The sequence below is a fragment of the Lissotriton helveticus genome, chromosome 1_2, assembly GCF_964261635.1.
Source record: "Lissotriton helveticus chromosome 1_2, aLisHel1.1, whole genome shotgun sequence".
NCBI classification, from domain to species: domain Eukaryota; kingdom Metazoa; phylum Chordata; class Amphibia; order Caudata; family Salamandridae; genus Lissotriton; species Lissotriton helveticus.
In genome coordinates, this window is record NC_136058.1 from 389,294,469 (window position 1) to 389,319,279 (window position 24,811).

The 24,811-nt window shown below is 42.2% G+C and overlaps 1 protein-coding gene across 1 annotated transcript in view; it reads left to right on the forward strand.

Annotated features, from left to right (window-relative positions):
- LOC144807949 (vomeronasal type-2 receptor 26-like) overlaps positions 1-24,811 on the forward strand; it is a 271,470-nt gene that overhangs the window by 29,328 nt on the left and 217,331 nt on the right. Inside the window, exon 2 of the mRNA XM_078673541.1 lies at positions 16,159-16,450. Coding sequence (XP_078529667.1) covers positions 16,196-16,450 — 255 coding nt within the window. The 5' untranslated portion in view covers positions 16,159-16,195. The remainder of the gene's footprint in view (positions 1-16,158; positions 16,451-24,811) is intronic.

Consider the following 24,811-nt stretch of genomic DNA (forward strand, 5'->3'; position numbering starts at 1 on the left):
ACAACGCATGACTTTACCAAACATGCTGTTATTCCACAGTCTTTACAATAGATGTGTCTTGACTGTGGAGCAGCATAATTTACTATTCCACCTCCAGGTCATGCAACAGTAGGGAAAGCATTGGACTTTAAAGTCCAATGCCGCTTTCCCTAAGGTGTGTGGTTGTAATGACATGCCTGGTAAAGAAATGCGTGGTAAAGACGCATTCATTGTCATTTATTTTATTTATTTGTGCAATTTGTTAAGCGCGCAAATACCCATAGGTGTCTCGGCGCTACGGACGGTTGATAAAGAGGCAGGATAAGCTAGACTGTTATTGGTTAAACAACCATGTTTTGAGTTGTCTGCGGAATGCAAGGAGAGTAGGGCCGTCTTAATGTGGAGGGGGAGTGTTTTCCAGAGTTGGGCTGTGGCAACTGTGAATCTTCTGTCGCCCCAGGATGATTTTTTTGTTCTGGGGATGTTTATGAGGTTGGCTGCTGAAGAGCGAAGGGCTCTGGTAGGTATGTAGAGGCTTAGTGTTTTTTCTAGAAATTCGGGTCCTGAATTATTTATTGCTTTGTAAGCAATACATAGGGCTTTAAACTTGGTACGGCTTCTGATAGGCAGCCAGTGGAGTTTACATATTAGATTGGAGGTGGGTTTGAACTTGGGGTGTTGGTCAGGATTCTTGCTGGCGTGTTTTGTACCATTTGTAGTTTATTTAGAACTTTTTCCTGGGTGTTAAGAAAAAGTCTACCTTCGACCTAACTAGTGTGTTCTCCTGGCACTTGATGGGAGATAGGGTAGGAGTTTCTTTATTATTTTAATAGTTTGGAAGTCGGAGGATACCACATTGTTCGTGTGTTGTAGAAATGAGAGTTTGTTATCAAAAATGATCCCTAGGTTTCTGACTTTTGTGACGGGGGTAGGGGGTGAACCCAAGTCTGCAGGCCACCATAGTGTGGACCAGCTAGGGGAGAAGTTGCCAAAGATCATTACCTCCGTTTTCTCGGAGTTAAGTTTGAGGCAGTTATTTGCCATCCATGTGCTTACTGCAAGCATTACAGTTTTGAAGTTAGCTGCAGCTTTTAGGCCGTCATTGTGGGTTTCTAGCACTAGCTGGGTGTCATCGGCGTATGTAGTGAGTAGCATTCCATGCGACTTAATGACCCTCGCCAAGTCAAACACGTATATTTTGGAACAAGGTCGGACTTAGCGAGGATCCTTGAGGAACGCCGCAAGGAAGGGTAAAGGATGGGGATTTAAAGTCGTCCAGAGCTACTGATTGGGACCGGTTAGAGAGTAAGGAGGTAAGATGGGTTTTGGCCTTATTTTTGATACCTAGTGCTGAGACACGGTCGATGAAAGTGTTGTGATCAACTGCGTCAAATGGCCGTGTTGTAACAGCAGCGCATGGTTTGGCCCTCGTGTTGAAAGCTGGTTCCCTAAATATCACAGTGTAGATGTTTCTCACTCTGACACCCCTTCTCCAAAAAGAAAACAGGAAAATCCCACACTTCATCTGCCTGTTTTAGAATGTTCTCCTGCCTTATATGTTGATTTTATATCCAGTAGCACTGACCTCATCCACCTGTAAAGAGTATTTTAATAATGAGGGAAGCCCAATGTTTGCTGCTAAAGGTTGCCTTGATTCCTCGCTCCTCGTCTCATTCATGGAGTCTGATATGATAAAGTGAGTAAGATCTTTGAATAAAAACACAGCTATAGACAGTGAGGGAGAAGGAAAGAGCAGGCTGTGCTGGTGTTCTAATGACACAGGTGAAGTTCAAGATCTTGGCCTAGTGTTGGAACAAGAGAGGGCCCAGGGCTGGCATGCAGCTGGATTGAGGTGGACATGCATGCCAAGTTCTGCTTTGGGGAAGAACAGCTCTCTGGCTATGTTGTGGAAATGCTGCTTTATTCAGAAGCAGGCAGAACTTACAATACATCATCCTTAGGTTTCTAAGACAGTGTTAACAATTGAACTCTAAACCAATTCCTTGCCCCTCCTTGTATAAGTCTCAAGACTTTCCTTCTTTCGGGTTTCCAAAATAAATTGCTGATCCTCAAGAATAAATCTCCATTGACTTTTATACCAGGTGCCTGCACAAGACCCATTTCATCATGGCTTTTCTCCATGGCTACGTTGTTTCCCCCTACTTCTAGCTTCTTGACCTCTGCTGCTCTTCCTTTGCTTGAGCCTTAGCTCTCTTTTTCCACCACCAGAAACACTGTCCCCTGAGGTGTTCCTTCTGTCCTACTTCCTTAAGGCCTTCCTTTCCTACCAGTCTTCAAGGACATCTATCAACTTCACACAACATTTCCTGTTCCCCAAATGCACCCCATCCTGCGGAAACAACTTTGGATACTTGTACCCTATGTCCACATAACAAATCACTCCCAATATTCCTGGCTTTGCAAAATCCAGATATCTCACTGTTGACCTTATTACATACCCTGTTTGTGGCTGCCAATTTGAGGTCTTCACAGCAGACCCTCTTTCGAGCAACTGAGTTCAAAATCTTTTTACTCACTTGCCCTGTAATGTCTCGAAATCTGTATTAATCATCTTCAGTAGTTCCTAACCCATCAGCAGCACCAATGATAGACCAATATAATTTGTAGTCTGGGCTTCAACTTGCTGAGGACTCTGAGGGCGCGTAACTTCGCCCCCACTGTATTCCACTACATACAAGACACACCACCAAAGCCTTTTATTTGTCTATACCTCTTGGTCCCCAGCTTTCACTATGGGGTGGCCACACATTCACATCACCCTTTTCCAATTTACATCACTTCCATTTCCTGCAAAGAAACAAAATCAGATGACCCAGGTGACATCCTGGGCCTTACATTCTTCCATACAGTGGCTGCCCTCGAGCTTCCCAAACTCACCAGTCCATCGTCTCCAGACAGTAAGCCATATACTTCTGTTGCTGCACCAATTCTGAATGAATGCACATCAAAATAGTTAGACGGCCATTACCTTCCTCACATGCATTTCCTCAGCACCCCGACATTTCATAACCCGTACCAAAGGCTACAGGATGCACAAGAGTGACTAGGCCTCAACTCAAGGTTTGGGGTTGTTTGCCACTAATGTTCTGCGGTTCATCCTGCTAAGGTCCAGGAAACGTGGCCAGGTACAAACCTTTCTGCACTTGGGGCCTCATTTTTGGGGTTTTCACATAGGTCACTCCTGTCCTATCCCCCAGCACTGGTGCAATTTCGGCAGCCTAATGCCAGAGCAGTCATCCTTGCACCAATGTGCCTGCGTTGTGGGCAGGATTATTTTTTTGCAGGAAGGGGCATCTTATGGCACAAACACATTCATGAGAGGCATTTTCTTCTTTTGATGTGGGCTGCAGAATGCTGCACACATGGAAATTGGAATAACGAGGAGAAATAAAGTTATTTCTCCTCGTTACGCCTCACCTCGGGAGGCGTAAACATTTGGCGCATCCCCAGGCTTACATAGCTTTGTAAATCTGGGGATGCATCAAAATCTATGTCTGTTGCGTGCGAATACCCACCGCAACACCCATGGAACGATGCCCTAGCGCAGAGTAACGCAACATAGCGATTGGCACTGCCTTGCCTTACTCCATAATTATGAGACCATTGAAAGCCACGCAAAATGGCTTTGCACTCGGTTCACTGATTAAATATCAATGTACAAAATATTGATATACAAAACTATTGATGCAAAAAGATAGACTACAAAAATATCGACTCCCTATATTTAAACAGGTAAGCACAAGAATATTGAATAAAAAATATTGAAGCAAAAAATATAGATGTACAAAATATTGACTTAGAAATATATACAACATAAAATAAATATATCAAATATTATTAATATTTTTACCAAAATAAATAACATTTGATATACATTTTAACTAAATATAACAAATAAACTTAATTAAAAAATATAAACACACAAACATAAAAATATATACATATACATAGATTTACTTACATATAATTTATTAACTATAATCTTTAATTATTAAACTTTTAAATATATACATATGTAATATATACATATATCAATAATTTAAAATAAAAAAATAATTATTTTATAATGAATTCAAACATTTAACTATAAAAAAAAGGAAAACATACATTTTGCAATACAATAAATACAACAGAAGGGAAAGTGCAGGATAGCGGATGAGTAAATATTATTATTGCAACCTCAGTGAGTACAACAGTAGGGAAAGAGCTGGATAGAGGACGAGTAGAAATTACTATTCCCACTCCAGTGAGTGCAACAGTAGGGAAAGTGCTGGACGACGGAGGGGTAAAAATTACTATTCCCACTCCAGTGACTGCAACAGTAGGGAAAGTGCTGGATAGCAGAAGAAGAACAATTGCTATTCCCACTCCAGTGAACGCAACAGTAGGGAAAGAGCTGAATAGCAGAGGGTTAAAAATTACTGTTCCCACTCCAGTGAGTGCAACAGTAGGGAAAGTGCTGGATGGCAAAGGAGTGAAAATAACTATTCCCACTCCAGTGAGTACAACAGTAGAGAAAGTGCTGGATGGTGGGGGGATAAAAATGACTATTCCCACCACAGTAAGTTCAACAGTAGGGAAAGTGCTCGATAGTGGAGGAGTAAATATTTCCACTCCAATGAGTGCAACAGTAGGGAAAGAGCTGGATAGCGATTGAGTAAAAATTACTATTCCCACTCCATTGAGTGCAACAGTAGGGAAAGTGCAGGATGGCGGAGGGGTAAAAATTACTTTTCCCACTCCAGTGAGTGCAACAGTAAGGAAAGTGTTGGATAGCAGAGAAACAAAAATTTGTAAGAACATTTAAATATTTTAAAAAAAATGAAACAGTATAAAAAAAGAATAAATAATATTTTAAAAATAGCAGATTAATGGGCAGATGTAGGAAGCCTAATCCCGGTAACGGACAAAATTACCGAATTTCGGCCGTTACCGACCGGTATTAGGATTTTGGGATATAGGGGCCTAATTTAAGGATTCGGTAATTTACCGAATCGGTATTTTAAGGAATCAGTAAATTACTGAATTCTTAAATACTGATTCGGTAAATTACCGAATCCTTAATTTAGGAAGCACTCAAGTGAGTGCTTTTCACTTGTAAGGATTTGTTATTTACCACCAACTACTAGATTGTGGTAAATAACGAAAACCGTTAAAAAAGCAATTTTGGGCTTTTTTTAACAGTGCCATGTGGCAGACATACATGCCCTTAGGGCATGTGTGTGTGCCACATGTGCACCCATGCTCTATACAGGGGTGCAACAGGGTGTCAATGTGTCACCCTGCCACCCTTGTAGGTCTACCTCCTATTACCGATTCGGTATTTACCGAATCGGTAAATCTCATTTATTCCTATGGGCCTCAAGGCCCATAGGAATGAATGGGGAATATCGATTCGGTAAATACCGAATCAGTATTTACCGAATTTTACCGATTCGGTAAAATTTACTGAATCATCATCTACATATCATTCTAAAATACCGGATCGGTAAAATTCGGTATTTTATAATCGTTAAATGATAGTTACCTACATCTGGCCCTAAATATATTAAACATTAACATAATATATTAATTACAAATATCAAATAGGTAGAACTATTCTCTAAAATAAATACATTTATAAACAATATTTATTTAAAATAAGCAAATATTAACCAACATTTCTTTTTTCCCCAGTCTATAACACCACACCAGTAAAAAAGTCAACATGTTAATTATAATTAATTTCCATAATTAACATAATGATTAGGTTCAAGGTTCAAAGACACATTGGGGCACATTAGGATGGCGGGCGGACTTTGTCCTGCCGCCATGAAGACGCAAAAAGGGACTGGGGTCCAGTGGGGGACATTAGGATGCGCCTGCCACAGTGGTGGGCGCATAGAGCATTCCTAACATTGTGGCGGGCGGTGCACTCTGCACCGCCCGCCACAATGCCAGGAATGCATGTTGTGCACTTCCATGCACAACATGCCAGGCATCGCGCGGTGCCTGCCGTGTTGTGCCTGGAACTGCTGGGGGGTACCATAGGTACCCCCATGCACCCTCACCCCCGAGTCCCTGGGGGCCCGCAACAGGCCCCCAATGGCAGAAACCGCCTGCCTTTCCGTGGTGGCAACGCACATCCCCGCACACATGCTAATATGGATGGCAGTATCTGGGAGACACCGCCACCATGTTAGCTGCTTTTCCGCCCGGTTGACTCTGCGACCGGGCGGAAAACCGGCGACGGTCTTTATGTTCGCCGGGGTCCCCCCTGCCATGGTAATCTGGTGGGGGGAATTAGGGAGCGGATGGTGGTTTTCAGCGTGCTGATGGCCAGCGACATAAAGGCGGTGGCGATCCGCCCGTTATCAAAATGGGCCCCTTTATTCGGATAACGTCATATCCATAAAAGCACAACAACAAACAAGTTAAAAATATACAGATAAAAGAGTCATAATAAAATCCGTTAGCAACATACGATATACAGTAATCTTTCAAATTCATGCAAAAATTCATAAATAATTAACGTAAAAGCTCAAAGATTAGACGACGTGCTCAAACAGCAATTCTCAAAAAAGTGCCTATGTGAAAAAGCAGCTCTTCATCATCCCACATAAGCAACCTCAAATAAGCATTTTCCAAACTGATGGGCGTGAACTTTTTAAAATACAGGGTTAAAAGCCACTTAATGTAAGTTAAATAGTATTTACAAAAAGTCCAATATAGATTGGCCACTCTGACCATCACACGGTCAGGGTAGTTGATCAAGGTCAGAGTGGGGACCCAGGGGAAAACTTAATGCAAATTTAATAGTACCTTCCCTTAAGCAGATTAAAAGGCTCTTCTCCCAATGACTCATAAGCAGAGTGAGGTAGTTAGACAGTGGGTGTACAGGGTGTTCAATAGCCATATAGCTATAGACAAGGGATTTTTTGTATTCCTTTTCAATCCTTTTGGCTTTATATAGCAAATAGAGCGCACTCCGAAGATCGTTTTTATTGATTGTCACTGCTGTACTAGAATTTGTGAAGATGCTTCTCTTGTTAACACTGCGCAGGCTGTGATACACCCCTGACAACCAAGGGATATCCTTCCCTTTCTCACTGATGAGCTCTCTCGTAAGGGAAGCAGCCGGGTTTTTCCAAATGGATAGCCTGAAGAGGGCGGGCCCTAATAAAATCTTCAATAAAATTTAGGTAGAGTTCCCTATGGCAAGTATATTAAGGTGTGTGATTGGGACGCATAGTAGCTTCCTGCAGAGTCTGTTCTCTTCCTGTTAAATGCAGGGACTCTTAGCAATAACCCAAACCTCAGCGCCATAGGTCGCTATTGGCACACATTGAGATTTTAAAAAAATTAAAATAGCTAAAATGGCACCTGTTCTCTTTGGACATGGAAGACTAAGAATCAAGTTGGTGGCATTTGAAAGCTTGTTCCTGGAGTGAGCCATGTGCTCAGTCCAGGAGCCGTTCGCAGCAAAGACCACTCTAAGATAAGGAAAGGAGCTAGTGCTCGTCAGCTTCTGATTACCCACATATATAAAACTGAGTTTGCGTTTCCTAGGACCACAAGACATTATAAAAGACTTTTTAAAATTGGTACATGAGTCCAAACTGTCCATATAGTTAACAAAGCCCTGCATGAAAGTGCGTTAGGAGTTCAGAGTGCGGTCAATAAGGACCGCATCATTCGCATAGAGTAGTACGGGGAGTGTTTTTCCGTTAATTGTTGGGACATCTTGGGTCAATGGTTTTAATGTTCTATTCAGTCCATTAATGTAGATAATAAAAAGGAGGGGGGACAGAACACAGCCCTGTCTGACCCCCCTGCCTACCTTAATGGCTTCAGTGACCTCGGCCCATCAGCCAATCCTGACCCGAGCTTTAAGGTCTTCTTTATGAAGATGTGCCAAGAAGTGCACCAGGGGCCAAAAGGATAAACCAGAGCTTTGAACTATTAACAAGGTCAAAAGCAGAGGGCAAATCCATAAAGGCCAGATAGATAGACAGATAATTATTAATCATTTGACAAATTATGATAAATAAAAAAGAATTGTTAAATATTGATTTATTATTTATTCTTTAAGACTACAATATTCACAACACACACCTAAAAATGAAGTACACAAATACCATAATTAATTACAAATTAATTATTTTTAATTAATTTACTAACATTTATTAATAAATTACTTCACACCATTTTAACCTATAAACACCATAACACACCTAGAATGTTTACAAAAATAACATAATTAATTGCCAATTCATTATTAAAAATTAATTAACAACTAATTATTACATAATTGATAAAAAAATTATTCACACATTTGACACTATAACATCGCAATTCAACAATTATTAATACATAAAAATTATTCTATAAATGTTATATAATTAAATTACTTTCCAACCTATTACCCTATAAACCTGCAACCCGCTACAGTACTAAAAACACAAAACTCAAATAAAAAAAATAATAATAACTTCTCAAAACATGTAATTCATTTTATATAATTGTATTACTTCCCACCCTATTCCTCTATAAACCCACAACCCACTACAGAACTAAAAACGCAAAATTCTAACAATGTTTTTAATAACTACTAAACCTTTTACACATATAATAAAAATATAAACAAATCTTATACAAAAAATAAATGCATCACACCCATATAAAAATACATACTAACATACATAACATTAATACAAAATCGAAATTTTTAACATCTATATTTTTGCAAATGATATTAAACACTTTGATATTTTTCACATTGCTATTACTTACCCAAAGTCGATATTCTTCACCATGATATTGTGTCTGTTGATATTCTTGAGCCATGATATTTTTTCAACGATATTTAGTCTCTGCACCCTCATAGATATGAATTCATGGTTTGCGGCACCGGAGCGTCACAAAAAGTGACGCTCCAGCAGAGCAAGTAGCTCTCAGAATAGCGAGGACGAGCAATCACAGACTCGTAAGTAGGGGAGTTGCTTGAGCACAGTGCACAACAATCAAAAATCAACCAACCAACCAACAGATACAATAACTTCAATGTAAATCCCAGTGCTTCCGTTTTAAGACTACATAAATGTAATGATCATGCTACACGGTATTTCTTAGGCACTTGCCTGAAGGAACTACACCCACCCTGCTCCCTCTGATACTATCGCTCAAAACTCTGGGCCCACCACGCACAAGTCAGGAGTTAGCGTGCATCTAGCTATGGGGCTGATTTTATTTGCCTCATTCATGCATTGTCTTTCTTCGGTCCTAAGCCCTTCTAAGGAAGGATGACAAGATTAGTGTCCTCACTCACTCCCTTACATCCAAGCTGGCCAAGCCACGTTTCTCATGGGGTTTGCAGTGAGCATACAAGTTTGATGCCTTGTGTCAGGGTTGTTGTGCTGGAGCAAATACAGCCTTGGGCCCAGCAGTGGCATCTTCTTTAGATGCAGTGCTGCAGTCGAGAGCAGACGCAGCCTGGCGGTCAGGCTCTGGTGGTCACAGAGGTCATGGTATGGCTTAGAGATCTGCTCTGGTACCATACTAGGCGCCACATCTGCTCTGGTACCATATTAGGCTCCACATTTGCTCCCGGACAATACTGGGCTCCACATCTGCACCTCCCTCACCCCACTAAGCTCCACATTTCCTCCGGTACCATTCTAGGCTCCGCATCTGCTACAGTACCATACTAGTCTCCACACCTTCTCCGATGCCATAATAGACTCCAAGTTTTCTCCGGTAAAATACTAGGTTCCACATCTGCTCTAGTACCGTACTAAGCTCCACCTCTGCTCTCCTACCATACCAGGCTCCACATCTTCTCCAGTACAATACTAGCCTCCACGTCTCCTCCGGTACAATACTAGTAAGTAAGTAATTTATTTATTGTTTTTAGGTTAATAAAAACCATTACAAAAAGAAAAATACATTAAAAAACAAGTCTCACGAGAGAAATTAAAAGAGACCTTTAAAAACAAGAGTTTTGAATAAAAGGCAAAGATAAAAGACAGTAAAAAGTGCGGATGGGATATATTGTCCTTGGCAGCATGATCCTGGCCCAAGATTTCCTCTTAGCCAAGTGCCTGGGTTGTTTGTTTCCGTTCTGCTAGTTTCAGAAATTTCACCAGCTTCCCATTTAGTGGCGGGAGACCAGGATCGAAGCAGGCGAGGACGGCTTGTCTGCGTGAGCGGACTCCTAGTTCATTAAAGGCTGTTTTCAACAGGGCTGTACTTTCCTCGTTCAGCCTCGAGCATGTGCATAGTAGATGTTCTAAGTCTTCAATCCCCGTTCCGCAAAGTTCTGTCTCAGCTAACCGTGGGCGTAGTGGGCGTAGTGGGGCTTCGCGAAGCTACGCGAAGTGGGCAAAAAACTACGCCCACCCACGCACTTCGCGTAGCCCCACTAAGCGCCACCCGCCTCCCTCCCGCCCTCCCTAAATGCTTAAATGACATTATAAATGAATTATAAAACCACTTACCTTGTCCACCGCATCCCCGGGGCTCCCTCTAGTCATCGCGCCGCCGACACGCGTGTCTTGGATACTAATGCGCATGCGCGGCCGCCCGCGTATGCGCATTTCATGCGCATTAGTATCTAAGACGGCGGCGCGATGACGAGAGGGAGCCCCGGGGACGCGACGGACAAGGTAAGTGGTTTTATAATTCATTTATAATGTTATTTAGGAATTTAGGGAGGGCGGGAGGGAGGCTGGTGGCGGGCAACTTCGCTATGCCCACGAAGTAGGCGTAGTGTTGCCTGCTTCGCCTACTTTGCAAAGGGCGAAGTAGGCAACACTACGCCCACTTCGTGGGCGTAGCAAAGTTGCCCGCCCAGGGTTAGTCTCAGCCACGGTGGTAGGTGAGGAATGGCGGGTAGGATCCCTAGCCTGTGTTTTAAAAGGGCTTCCTTAGTTTTCCAGCCATACTCCAGACCAAAATATGCTTGGAGCCCCGATGTTTTATAAGTACACAGTGTCATCCAGGCATGGCGTCTGTGAGAAAACGTGGCTTTGTCCTCCACATGCGAGTGTCTCTTTAAGCTCTTGTTCACTGTGAGCTTGAATTGCGCATGTGATAGAGGAGACTCCCATAGCTCTTTCAGTCCTGTAACCGTCAGGGACTCCTCTAAGTATTTTTTTGCTGGCATTCTGAATGAGCTATTTATGTCTTGCCAGAGCTGTCGATTAAGGGTATTTTCAGGAGAGTTCTTTAATTTGTGCAAGCACTTGATGTATGACCCTCTTCGTGCAAGAGTTTGGCTCATCAGCCCAAATTCCAACCAAATCTGGGCTTGCGAAGTGTACGATGGCAGGTTAAAGAGAAGTCTATAGGCCTTTGAAATGGTTGTATCCAGAAGTTTTGCGTCAGTTCCTCTTAAAGCCTCACTGCCATACGTAATTGAAGACTCTATTTTGATTTTAGCTACTCGAAGTAGTGGCAGTAGAGTTTCGCATCTCAAGTTGGGCTTTAGCTGTTTCAGTGTTGTGGCTATTAACATGCCTTTCCTCTTGATGGCCGCTAGTTGGTTTAGATAGCGGCCACCTTTGTCAACTAGGATTCCCAGGTATTTGTATTCAGAGCAATTTGAAATTTCTTTTGTGCCAAGCGCCCAGGTGTGTGACTTTTTGTTCCCTGTTATGGACAGAACTTTTGTCTTACTGATGTTCACTTCTAGTAGGTTTTCAACGGCATAACCATAAAGCGTGTTAATAAGGTTTTGAAGACCAACTTTCGTGTGGCTGACCAGGACCACGTCGTCTGCGTAGGAGATGCTGGGCAACCCTTTGCCCTCTAACTGGGGGGCGTGGGAGTTACAAACCTCTAGGGCGGGTGGCAGGTCAGCTGTGAATAGATTGAAAAGAGTTGGAGCTAGCACACACCCCTGTTTTAGGCCCTTTGTGGTTGGAATACGCCTAGAGAGATGCGAGCCGTTCCCAAGCTTTACCTGAACCCACGTGTTTGTGTGCAATTCAATCAAGAGGCTTAATAAAGGCGAGGGGATCCCCCAGGAGGCCAGTTTTCGCCAGAGAATTTCCCGGTTGACATTGTCAAAGGCCGTCTTGAAGTCCACAAAGCAGAGGTGGAGAGCCTGTTTGGTCACCCTAGCCTTGTCGATAAGTAATGAGATGGCCACCAGGTTGGTTGTTGTTCCCATGTCTTTGCAAAAACCCGTTTAGCTAGATGGTATTAAGCTTTGGTTTGCAGCCCATTCTCGCAACTGAGTCAATAGGAGGCCGGCAATGTATTTGGCCTCAATATCAAGGAGTTCAATCAGGCTGTAGTTTTTTGGAAGGTACAATACTAGGCTCCACATCTTCTCCAGTACCATACTAAGTGCCACCTCTGCTCTGGTACCATACTAGGCCCCACACCTTCTCTGGTAGCATGGTAGGCTCCGCATCTGCTCCGGTACCATACTAGGCTCTACATCTGCTCTAGTATCATACTAGGCTCCACATCTACTCCGGTATATTACAAGGCTCCACAGCTGCCCCAATACATACTAGGATCTGCATCTGCTCCAGTACCATGCTAGGTACCATATCTGTGGTTCACTCACCAAACTTAGGGGCCCAATAGGATGGCATGCAGACCGCCCGCCAACCATACCTGAAAGACCCCCACCATGTTAGTATGGCTGGGGGGTCCATGGCGGATGGAAACACCGTCCGCCGCTTTTCCGCTGGCCGACTCGTTGACCGGGCAGAAAAGGGGCATAATGAGGTGGCGGTGTCTGCAAGACACCACCATCCATATTATGATGCAGGTGGCAATTGGCTTCGCCGCCATGGAAAGGCATGCAGTCTTTTGTCTTGGGGGCCTGTTGTAGGCCCCCGGGGTGTTTGGGGGGTCGAGGGTACACTTGAGAGTACTCATGGTACCCCCCCTATATTTGCATGCACAAGGTGGCAGGCAACGCTTGGTGCCTGTCACGTTGTGCATGTAAATGCACAACATGCATTTTTTACATTGCGGCTGGTTCTGCTTGCAGCACCGCCCCTCGCAATGTAAAAAATGCTGGATGCTCCCGCCAGTGTGGCGGGTGCATCCTAATGCCACTGGCGGGAGAGCCGCAACTTCGGCAGTCGTTCCCTGACTCCCTTGCGAAAGTCCACCCGCCATCGTAATAGACCCTTCAGTTCCACATCTGCTCCAGCACCATGCTAGGCTCCACATCTGCTCAAGGACCATACTAGGCTCCACATCTGCTCTGTTACAATGCTAGGCTCCACATCTGCCCCTCCCTGACTTAACTAAGTTACACATCTGCTTCAGTACCAAACTAGGCTCCACAGCTGCTCTAGGGCGAAACTAGGCTCCAAAATGCTTTTTGGGATGTACAAAGCCCTAGTTGCTGTTCGGTCAATTGTTACCGAATCACAATTTGGATTTTGCAATTTGGTATTTGGAAGTGGCGTGTTGATGGCATTCCTTCCTTATAACAAATTTCAATGGTAAGCAAGAATGTTTTGTGACCAAATGCAGTCACAAAACATTCGCAATTTACCATCAATTTAACGTTGGTAGTAACCGATTCGCAAATGGGTAGGGGTCCCAAAATGGCCTCTTCCCCTTTGAAGATGGTTTGAAAAATTTTTTTAAGCGAAGGCAATGGTCCCATGGACTAAAAAAATGAAACATCAAACTTTTTTTTTTGTAATTACAACCTGTTTTCCATAAAGGATAAAGGGCTGTGTTAAAAAAACGCTTTATCAAAATCAATCACAGACATGGTGGTCATCTCTGTGATGGCATCAAAAAGGTAGTGGGTCAGAAATTGCGACCTATAATTTTTATATTCATGACATAGGTCTATTTGCGACCCACTGCAAATCACTAATGAAACTCAAATGAGTTTCATACATTAGGAATAGTGATTTCCTAACTGTGTCCCTGTATCCGAAATGTGCACCATTGTGGTCGCCTGAACTTTTGACATTGAACTGGTCGTGTGACCAAGTAAAAGCTATTGGTGCTTTGTGCTTCTTTGTGCTATTTTTACTTAAACCTTAAAAAATTGTCTAACTATGGTTCTATGTATTGGATTTTTCTCCTTTTTATGTCATTTTATTTATTAAGAGTTCTATATTGGTTTGGGATTTTTCTTGTGGTGTGTTTTCGCTTTATTGCTGTTTGAGTGCTGAATACGTACTTGCCTTTAAGGTAAGCCTGACTCATTTTGTGCCAAGCCACCATAGGCTTTAGCTCAGATTTATTTTGTGATTTTTGTGGCTCACCCTGACAAGGATTGTGTTTACTATTGAGTGTGGCTGTCACCCCTCTAAACTAACACCGGATTTCTGACAGTTTACACATTTGGTATACTTTGAATGTAAGACTTCCAGCTGTATTCCAAGGTAGAACAATTTTAAATCTGTTTCAATCACCTTCTTTCCCTCCCAGCACATTTCCATTGCCTCATCCCCCTTAATTTGCCTCAGCTTTGCAGCTCACTGTTCACTGCTTTTCCCAGGTCTGGCTACTCACAGAACTCATACCATTAACACCATAAACATACAGAGAGGGTCTTGTGGCAAAGCACCCGTTAGCAGTAGATTTGTTTTAGTCATCGCTTGAAGAAAGGGTCACTTGGGTTTGCATCAGGCCAAAGAAGTATTTAGTAGAACAAAAGAAAGGTGTTGCATTTTAGTCTGACTATTGGCTAGTAGTGGCTAGTAGTGGCTTTTAGTCCACCGGCCTCATATTGCTTCACATTGCAGTTTGTGAGCTGCCAGGTTTGCCCTATCCATGCCTGACTAACTGCTCCAATGCATGTTTCTCTTTACATTCCGGGGCTTGTACTGCTTTTTTAATGGAACAGATGAGAGTACAAGTCCAGAATGCAACAGAAAATCTGTGATGGAGCAGCTAGGCGAGCATGGACCTGCGCAAACTTGGGCTGACCATCCACTGCAATAGAGGCCCACTGGACTCAAAGAGATGCCATGCTCCTACTGATGCTGTAGCAATGAATTTGCAGCTACATATATTTTGCACCCTGCTGTAATGTCTGCGGTGTTGAAGCGTAATGTGATTATGACTTAAATATGTTCTTGTCCCTGGAAGTGCTTCCACACCCCTGCTGATACCTCACCAAGGGTGACTTTGGTGTGCATGTACCTACTGAAATACATTGGGTGGGAAAAGATTTTGGAGATAGGGATTGTATATTTTCCAAGGAATATTGAATAATTAAGTCTCTGAATGACATGTACCTTGTTTTGAAAGAGAGAATGAGTCCAAGGAAGGTGACTCCCTCTGTTTCGGGACAATTTGAGAGATATGCTCTATCCTTTATACTATATGACGTGAAAGGTTGTAGGTGTATCTTTTTTTATTCTTAGGCCACAATTTTTTATCAGTCAAAACAAAAATATCCAGAATTAATATTGTTATTAATTACTCCTCTTACCTTTTCAGGCAGTTCTTCCAAGGCTCTGGAGTTTCTCAAATTCATGCTGTGAACCCCACCCAGCTCTATTTTGTTCTTGGCATTGAAGATGTATATTTCTGTTTATGAATGCTTCCTGAAGGCTATAGTAGCAATATTGATTAAGTCATGAAGATTCCATATGTCTCAGAGTCATCAATGGTTGCCTCTCTGATTTGTTCAGATGATGCATGCTGAGAGACACTCATTCTAGAAAAGGTACAGAATGAGGCGTGGCCAATAATGAAGCATGACACCCGGGAGGGGGGAGGGGGTGTTGATGAAGAATGAGATCTAGGGTGTGTGTGTGAGGCCACATCTATCAATTTTTGAATAATTCCTTATTCTGGGAGACATACCATGAAACATTGAGGGACTTCATACCATGGTATTTCCATGGTGTGAGTCTCTTTGTAATTTGGTCAATTTTCATTCATAGTTTTTGCTGTCTAGCCAAGGAGGATGCAAATTAGAGATCACCCTTCTTTCCTCTCATTCCCCAGGACCTTCTTCCATGGTTGGATACCCAGGTGCGCTCACTTGATGGAAGTCTATTAGTAGTCTTCCCTATCTATACACGTGGCAGCACTGACAGGGGTCAGTTGGATCACTATTTATGAACTCTTTGTTGTTGTAACTTATACCTGTAAAATCTCAATGGAGCAAGTAGCTCCTAGAGGCTATTTTATGGCATGATGACACACCTCACACTTATTTCCTTTTTGTTGCAGATACTCTGTCCATTATTTTCGACATTATTTTGCCTTCATGTATGCCATTGAGGAGATCAACAAAAACCCTAAACTTTTACCCAACATTACGCTGGGCAACAGGGTCTCTCGATCGATAGCCTTAGAGGGAGAATCGATAAAGAACACATGGGTTTTATTAACAGGGAACAATGCACTAGTTCCTAATTACAGATGTGAATCCAAAAATGTTCTGGCTGCTGTTATTGGCGATTTGTCACCAGTTTCTTCTATGGCTATCGCAACTCTAACTGGGCTCTACAGGTACCTGCAGGTAAGAGAAGTATTCTAATAAAAAAATTCATGATGTCGCCGAATCATGTTCTGAGATAATTTAATATTTGAAGAGTTGTCAACATTTGTAAAATGTAGTCATCGTATTTGAAAGAGGCCCAAAATGAACAGGCATTGGCTTGTCAAATAAGTGTACTCACAACTTTTCAATTAAAGTAAAGGGAAAGGTGTGGAGGTGTCTACAGAATCATAGCAAAGAAATAGTCAATCCAGAAATGTTCTGAGTAACGAACCTCCCAAGATTGTGTATTCCATTTTATAAATTCAAACATTCAAACAAATGTGCTAGCTAAAGTTTTATTGTCAATTATGTAAAAAAATTCAACTCTGTATAAAAGCATCAGAAGCCTTCTTCTGCCACTGATATCTTCTCATGCCTATGAAAGCAAATTCATGTTCCGTTCAGGATTCTAGTCACTAAGTGGTCTGAGACACATCGTCCTGCGTATTACTAGGCCCACATCCTTTTAACTCAAGCTAAACTATGTTTGAGTGGATCAGCCAACATTTGTAGCACCTTCTTCAGGGTGTAACACAGTCATACTCTTCAATTCATGGCATATAGTGTAAGGATTGCAAGGACTTACTATGAAGATACATCATATCACATGCAACTGACAATATGAGAATCATCTTAGCCCCACAGGGTGATCAGTGAACTAAATGAGAAAAACATTGTCATCCCCCATACATCAGAAAACCCCAATTATGTGATGAAGATCCAATGACCAACAAATAGTTCATGGTGATTGGCCAGAAACTCTTAGTGAGTATTTATGTATTTAGGGTAAGGTGACACTATCTCTTCAGCAAGGGTAAACCACACTGGTTCCTAATCAGTTGTGTCACAGTCCCATTGGCAACCTAAGGATACACAACCGCCTCAAAAACTATAGATACTTCAATGTGATTCCGGACCACATCAGTTAATCGAAATATTGATTCTATATTCTCATTTCAGGACACCATGATGCAATATTTTTACCTGTTGCTTGTTACTTACCACCCCGTCCAAAATATGGTACAGTGAGAATGTGGTAGTCATGTCACAAGACTGAAATGTGTCTTCGTGCTCCTCATGGCATTCAATAGCATGGATGTCATAGTCACCACACAATTTAGATGCATCATTGGCAACGTCATATGATTCAACATAAACATACATCATAGATAAGGTTCCCGGTTTTCAGTTCTTATGGATTTTTACAGATAATTACAGACAGCAAACATTACTGTCTGTATTTATTTTATAACGTGGTAAAATGCAGAAAAGTGTGCTAATTGTGTGTGATTCTCCATGCTGTTTTTGGTGATTTCTATGTCAACAGCTGAGCAGATAGGGAGCATGGGAAGTTAAAAATAGGTTGAGATTTCCCTAAATGCAGGCTTACCGTAACATATATTTGTATTTGTATTATAATGCTCAAATTTACCTAAAGGTGTAGTGTTTTGTTATATTTGGCTGCTTAATTTGCTAAAAACCGACAAGCAGCAAAGTATGAGTGTATTGTTATCAGTTAAATACATTTGGATATGTACCATTTTATGACTCCATATATTTGCAAAACACAAAAGAAATATGGATAAATACCAATAAGATGAGTAAAAATAAATATGGATAAATACAGACGGAAATGTTAAAAAACTAAATACCATAAAACCGGGAGCCCTAATCATAGATAACTCACAGAAGTCAAAGGCATCATCAGCATCACCTTATGACTTAGTGTATATATTGACTCCACGGGGGTTCGAATTGTGCCCATTATCCCCATATGACTCATTAGTGTGTACGTCATGTTCCATGTCACAGAACTCAGAGACTTCCTTGAAATTGCCGTAGTACTCAACAGTGTATATGTCATGGTGTCATCATATGATTTAGACGCGTCTTACGCGATAGGCCTTCACAGTGACACGTCATAGTCTAATCACGTGATTCAGACGCTTCTGTCTCTTAGGCCACAGGACTCTACAGTCTATAGGTCTTAGTCTCATCACGTTATACAGAAGCATCTTTGTCATTGGACTCAACAGAAAATAAGTCATAGTGATTTTTCTTTTGTTAAGCCATTTTTATTGAAGATTCAAAAGAAAATAAAACTACAATAATGGTAAATATTAGAAACATATTAATAATAATTAAAATTATAGAATTATAGAATTACTTCTAATTTAAGGAATTTAATAATAAATATGTAGCTACATAATTTAAATATATTTAATTTTTTTATGTAAAAAAGAAAAAAGGAGAGAAATGAGATAACAAGAGAGAGTAAAAGAAAAAGGCAAAAAGGAGAGAAAAAAGAAAAAAGGAAGAAAAAGAAAAGGAATAGAAGGATATAGAGATGATAGGAAAGAAAAAGGCATATTTAAGGTAAAGGTATTTATATTTATAAGTCAGATGTAATTTTATGCTGAACTGATAGTGAGGAAAATTGGCAATTCTATGTTCAGCACATGCCCCCTACCGTATAGTTTTTTAACAAATAGTGAAGCACTGATTTCATATAGCCAGTATTCGTACTTGTAGTAGTTGTAGTAAGTAATCATTTATTACTTAGTAAAAACCATAAGCTTCATAAAAAATACAAATCTAGGCATATAAATACATAAAATCTGGAGAAGAATAATCAGTCATATTCATTCAATGTGTACAAGTCCATTTTGGATAGTTCTAGTGTGCCAGCATGTGCGAAATAGTGCATAACATGCAACCATGCAGAGCTTTAGTCTCATATAAATACATAAAATCTGGAGAAGAATAATCAGTCATATACAATCAATGTGTACTAGTGCATTTTTGATAGTTCTAGTGGGCCAGCGTGTGTGAAATAGGGCATAATGTGCAATCATGCAGATCTTTTTTCTTACTTGGTTAGTGGCCAGAGGACACAAGGAGTCCAGGACCTGACACTCAAAAGTTGCCCCGCAGTCTACTGGGCCTTGAAAAGCCAGGCCCTGCAGCCAACCCCACGCCTCACAAATTGAAAGGTGGTGTGGGGTGGGCTGCCTACTGGTGGTCAGCTGAAGGGCAAAGCTGTAAATCAGGCCCTTTGGCCAACCACACACCACGTACGACCAAGGCTGTGTGCAGCGTGAGGTTAGCTGCCTCCAAGCGGAAGCCTCTGGGGACTTGACGCAGGACCTGGCTACAGGGCCTTGCTGCAAGCCAGGACCTCCAGCCAGCCCCGCACCATGCATGACCAAGGCCATGCGTATCATGATGTTGGCTGCCTGTGGCCAACCCAGTGCCACACATGACCAAAGTCCATGCACGGCCTGGTGTTGGCTGCCAGTGGGAATATGGACGCAGGGCCTGGCTGGCTGCCTTGCATGATGAAAGGCGGAGCACAGCTTGTGGTTGGCTGCCTGTCATGGATTGACCAAAGGCGGTGCACTGCAGTGGGGTTGGCTTTACGTATGGTAATAAAATATTACTTTTTGTTAAAAAAGCCCTAGATATTCAATGAAAAAACAATGGTTAAAGTAACTTTATAGTTAGGTGACATGTTCATTAACAATGTAATGTTTCAAACTCTAGAATCCACAGAAATTTACCACTTATAGTTATAGTTATCTTAAGTAACTATAAGTTGGGATGTATAATTTGCGCTCTGCACATTCATTATATATAAACTTACCTGTGGTGTAATGCTATCTGAAAAGTAATAAATATATATATTTATTAAATTATAAGAAAATATGACTTGCCTAGCCCACCACTTCTACTCATAGCTTGTCCAGAACATCTGGCTCATGCTGGATGATGTCGGCACAGTTGTTTGTCCCCTGCTGCTCGGTGCGGGAGACCCCAGTAAGACAAGCAGCGCAGACCCTCTCCCCACCTCAGCCGATGCTCTACTAGTTCTTAGTCCTGGCCGAGCCTGCAACTTCCAACCAGCATGTGGGGATGAAGCGCTACATCTAAAAAACCAGTGCCACCACCTCACCTTGATAACAATATGGCGGGGCATCACCTCAATGCGCCCCCGTCAACCACAGGCGGTGCGTGATGCGCCGGCAGTGCCTGCCTCAGCCATAGTTAGGACGGGGTGGATGGGATGGGTACAATACACAAAAACACATTAAGCGGGGAAATAAATTAAAATAAACACACAGGGTAGTAGGAAACTAGTAAGAGCATTTGCAATGAAATAGGTCTCGCATTTACATGAGTTTGAGCTATTGATATTGTAAATGACAATGCCTTTTATTTTTGTTTTCATTTTTAAAACATAAATACAAAGATGATTTATAGAAGTGATATATTTATTGAACTTTGCAAAATCATATCTCCCAAAGTACTTACCTTAGAACTTTGTTCTTGGTCCTACAAATTATAGAAAAATCGATAATATATTTTTACAAATTGGTCTTGGATTTATTCTTGAGTGTGTGTCTAATTTATTGCTTCTGTGAGTACAACAAATGCTTAGCACTACCCTTTGATAAACCTAACTTCTCGCGTACACTACCACAAAAAGAGAATTAGTATTATCTACTTATATCTCTGTATAGCCTTTGGGGATTCCCTCGACTCTCTACATAGTGTACTTCATTTTATTAAACTGTACAGAGAGCCAAATCGAGATTAGTGTGACTCTCATTTTGAAAAGACAGTCAGAGGCCAACCAGCTAAACAAGCCGACAGAAGCCCTTTCATCACCCTACTTATAGCTCACAAGATATTAAGGAGACAGGAACGCTCCATATTTAGGCCATTTCCATTACTCCTTCATTCCCTGTATATTAACTACTCTCTTGGTATTTTCACCATTTTATTGAAAAATAAAGCATATTACTGAGTTCTACATGCCTCTGTTAAGTTGGACTTTGTGGAGGTTTTTATTTATGGGCCCCATTAGAGTGCCCGACAATTGGTGGAAAAAGCAAGAGTTTGAAGAACAAATCACTGAAATGTACAAATTACTTTACTTTGAGGTTGGCTTTTGCTTGGTCTCCAATCATCTCGCAGACCACCAGATGCTAAACTTTTAAACATCACTGCAGTTTAAAATATTCATCCATTCAATAGATCACAACAACTTATATATCCTTACCTAATGCACCCTTTCCAGAGAGTCAAATCCTCCTCAACTGCTAAGCTATGCATAACTACAGGGGGCGAGTACCACACTACTATAAGCATGAATTCATTGGTTTTTTTTGTTTTGTTTTTTGTCCTCATTTTCCGCCATGGTTTCTAGCCTCTGCAACACCCAGCAAGGGAGGAAGGCATAAAGGAGAGGGGTCGCGCTGTCTCAGTTAAGAACTGGGTGGGATGCAGGGTAACGAGGGAAGGCCATATCCCACAGCCACGACATACTCCATGCCCATAATAATCGAAGAGCCTCTTTGCCAAGCTTGCAGCTGCCAACCACAGGGCCAGTTACTACCAATTACTGTTGCCAGCCGGAAAGTCCACGGAAGGGGAAAGGGAGGGACAGGGAAGCGCAACAGGAAGATTGTAGCCATGGCCGCGTAATCATCGGACCTGGGGAAAAAAAAAAAAACTGTGCCGTAAGAGCCATCAAACAAGAAGATACCAAAAAGCTCTTCTATCCTGTCTTCCAGCCCTGGCGAGATCTAATTTTGAAATTTGAAGAATTGATGTACGCCAGTCATGAAAGGAAGGAGGAGAGGGATCTTTCCATCGCTTACAAATATCTCTTCGGGCAGCCAGGATGGAATAAAAGATAAGGGTCGCGGCTGAACATCTAGTGTGGTCCACGACACCAAAGATTACAAGGCGAAGGTCAATTATAACACTGTAACCCAGGGAGGATGTGAGCCTGCTGCCTATAGAGTCCCAGTATAATGCCAAATGAGGGCAGTCAAAGAACATGTGCGCGTCAGAGGCCTCTTTTAGACCACACCGTGCAGATGCCACTGAAACACCCGGGGAAAACTTAGATAGTCTTTTTTGGCGAATAGTATGTCCTAAGTAGTGTAAAAATATGATTTCTACGAAGCCAGGCTGGTTTAACTAGGTCCCACAGAACCTTGCAGGACGCTAGCCACAGATCTTTCACATTCAAGCCTGGCATCAAAGGCCCCCACAACGATCAGGAAGGTGGAATTCACTGTCAAGTTCTTCCAAAATTAGGTTGTACCATAAGGATGTCTCTTTCTTTACAGGTGGTTTGTCCAGCAGCAGAGATTCAAGATGACACCCTTCCCCTAATGGTGGGTGGTTGCTGTGTGGGATTTGGGTGGTAAATGCTTGGGCCCAGCTCGATATTTGCAAATATTTAAATCTTGAAAGATTGGGTCCCACCTTATTTACTAGACAATCCCACGGAAGCAGGGCACCCCGAACAAACAGATCTCCCCAAGATGCTATTCCGGCTTCTCTAAGAGGGAGAGCTAAAATGTCACCAACCCAACCTGGAGCTGCGGGAAGATCCCAAATAGGAGATCTACAGGAATAGTAGCCTAGTTTTATTGAGGACCTTAGCTTAGCCCACATTTTTGCCTGACCCTGCAGCACCTTCAATTTTACCTTTTTAAAGAATTTCGAGTCGCCAAATTTGAAAAGGAAACCCGACTGGCCTGCCCCTTCACCCTTCAGTAAGGCCGAAAACATGCTCCCCAATCCCTCGCCTGTCGGTGTTTTCAGTAGCATTCGTGTGTGTGCAAGTTGGAATGCCCACGCATAGATCTGCAAATCCGGTCCTGCGAGCCCCCCCTTTTCCCTGCGGCGCCTGATTTTCTTCCATGCTATCCTAGGATTTTTCTTATACCAGATAAAAGAAGTAATATCACCCTGTAGCTTAGCCAACCAAGCCGGATCAAAGTAAAGTGGAATTGTGTTAAATAAAAAAGAGACCTTGGGGAGAATAGTCATTTTCACCAAGTTTACTCGGCTTAATAATGACAGGGGAAGATGCATCCAAGCTCCCATAAGCTTACGACATTCTTTCGCAACTTCAACAAAGTTAAGGTGAGCGATCGAGTTAATATCCTTAACAATGTTTAACCCCAGATATCGCAAGCTAGTACTGAGTTGCTCCTTGAAGCCAGCCGAATCTTCATTCCACACCATTATCTCAGTCTTTGAGGCATTAACCTCATATCCTGAGACATCCCCAAATTCCCTCGCAAGCTTAATGGCCGCCGGGAACGCAGTAGTAATGTCTGATGTCATAATAATTACATCATCTGCGTAAAGGGCTACCTTTCTTACCCAGTCTCTATAGATAAAAGGTTTGATGATATTATCCTCTCTTAATTTATGAGCAAAGGGCTCGATATAGAGATCGAATAATAAAGGGGATAGAGGGCAGCCCTGTCGTGTACCTCTTGTAACTGCGAAGGGTTCGGATAAACCCCCGTTTATCAATACACTGGCCGTAGGACTCCGATACAACAGTTTTACTGCTCTACAAAAGTTCTTACCCACGTTGAATTTGGCCAAGGCCCCCGACAGGTACAACCAATTTACTCTGTCGAAGGCCTTGGTGGCATCCAAAGTGAAAACAGCCAAAGGGATGGAGTCTAAGGTCGCCATGTCTATGGCTCCGATGAGATCATAAGTCAGCTCAAAAAGTTGACGTCCCCTAACTAAACCCTTCTGACTAGTATGTAAAATATCAGGGGCGACCAGGCTCAACCTCTTAGCTAAGATGGAAGCAAATATTTTGTAATCCGTATTCAGGATTGATATAGGGCGGTATGAGCCACAGTTGGTGGCTGGCTTACCCGGTTTCAGTATGAGTGTTATGGAAGCATTATTCCAAGACATAGGTGGAGGTACCCCCTCCTGTAAGATTTGATTAAATAGAACCGCAAGAGAGGGGGATATTTCTTCTGTCAAATTTTTATAAACCTCGGCCGGCAGGCCATCAGGACCAGCGGCCTTGCCTCCCTTACTGCCCTGAATAGCGTCAACAACTTCCTCCACTGTGATCACATCGTCCAAAGAAGCACTTTGTTCCAAGGATAATGCAGGTAGAGAGGTGTCATTCAGCCAGTTATCTACACTTTCTGGGGAAATATCCTTATCCTCCTGATATATATCCTGGAAGAATTCTTTAAAGGCAGTTCTGATGTCAATGTCGGAAGAAAAGGTCCCCGCGTTAGTTGTTACTGAGTCAATAATATTACGTGCCTGGTCGGTCTTTGATTTCCAGGCCAATAGTTTACCGGACCCCTCTCCATATTCAAAGAGAGCTAATTTGCTCGCTTCCCATTTCTGTTGGATGCGTTGGTTTAAGACGGAGGTCAGCTCCCCTTTAAGGGTAAGCAATTCCTCATTCAGGAGTGATACGTTCGGGTTGGAACCATTGCTACTAGCTTCTATGTCAGCTTGGGTTGTAATTATCTTAGCTTCAATAGA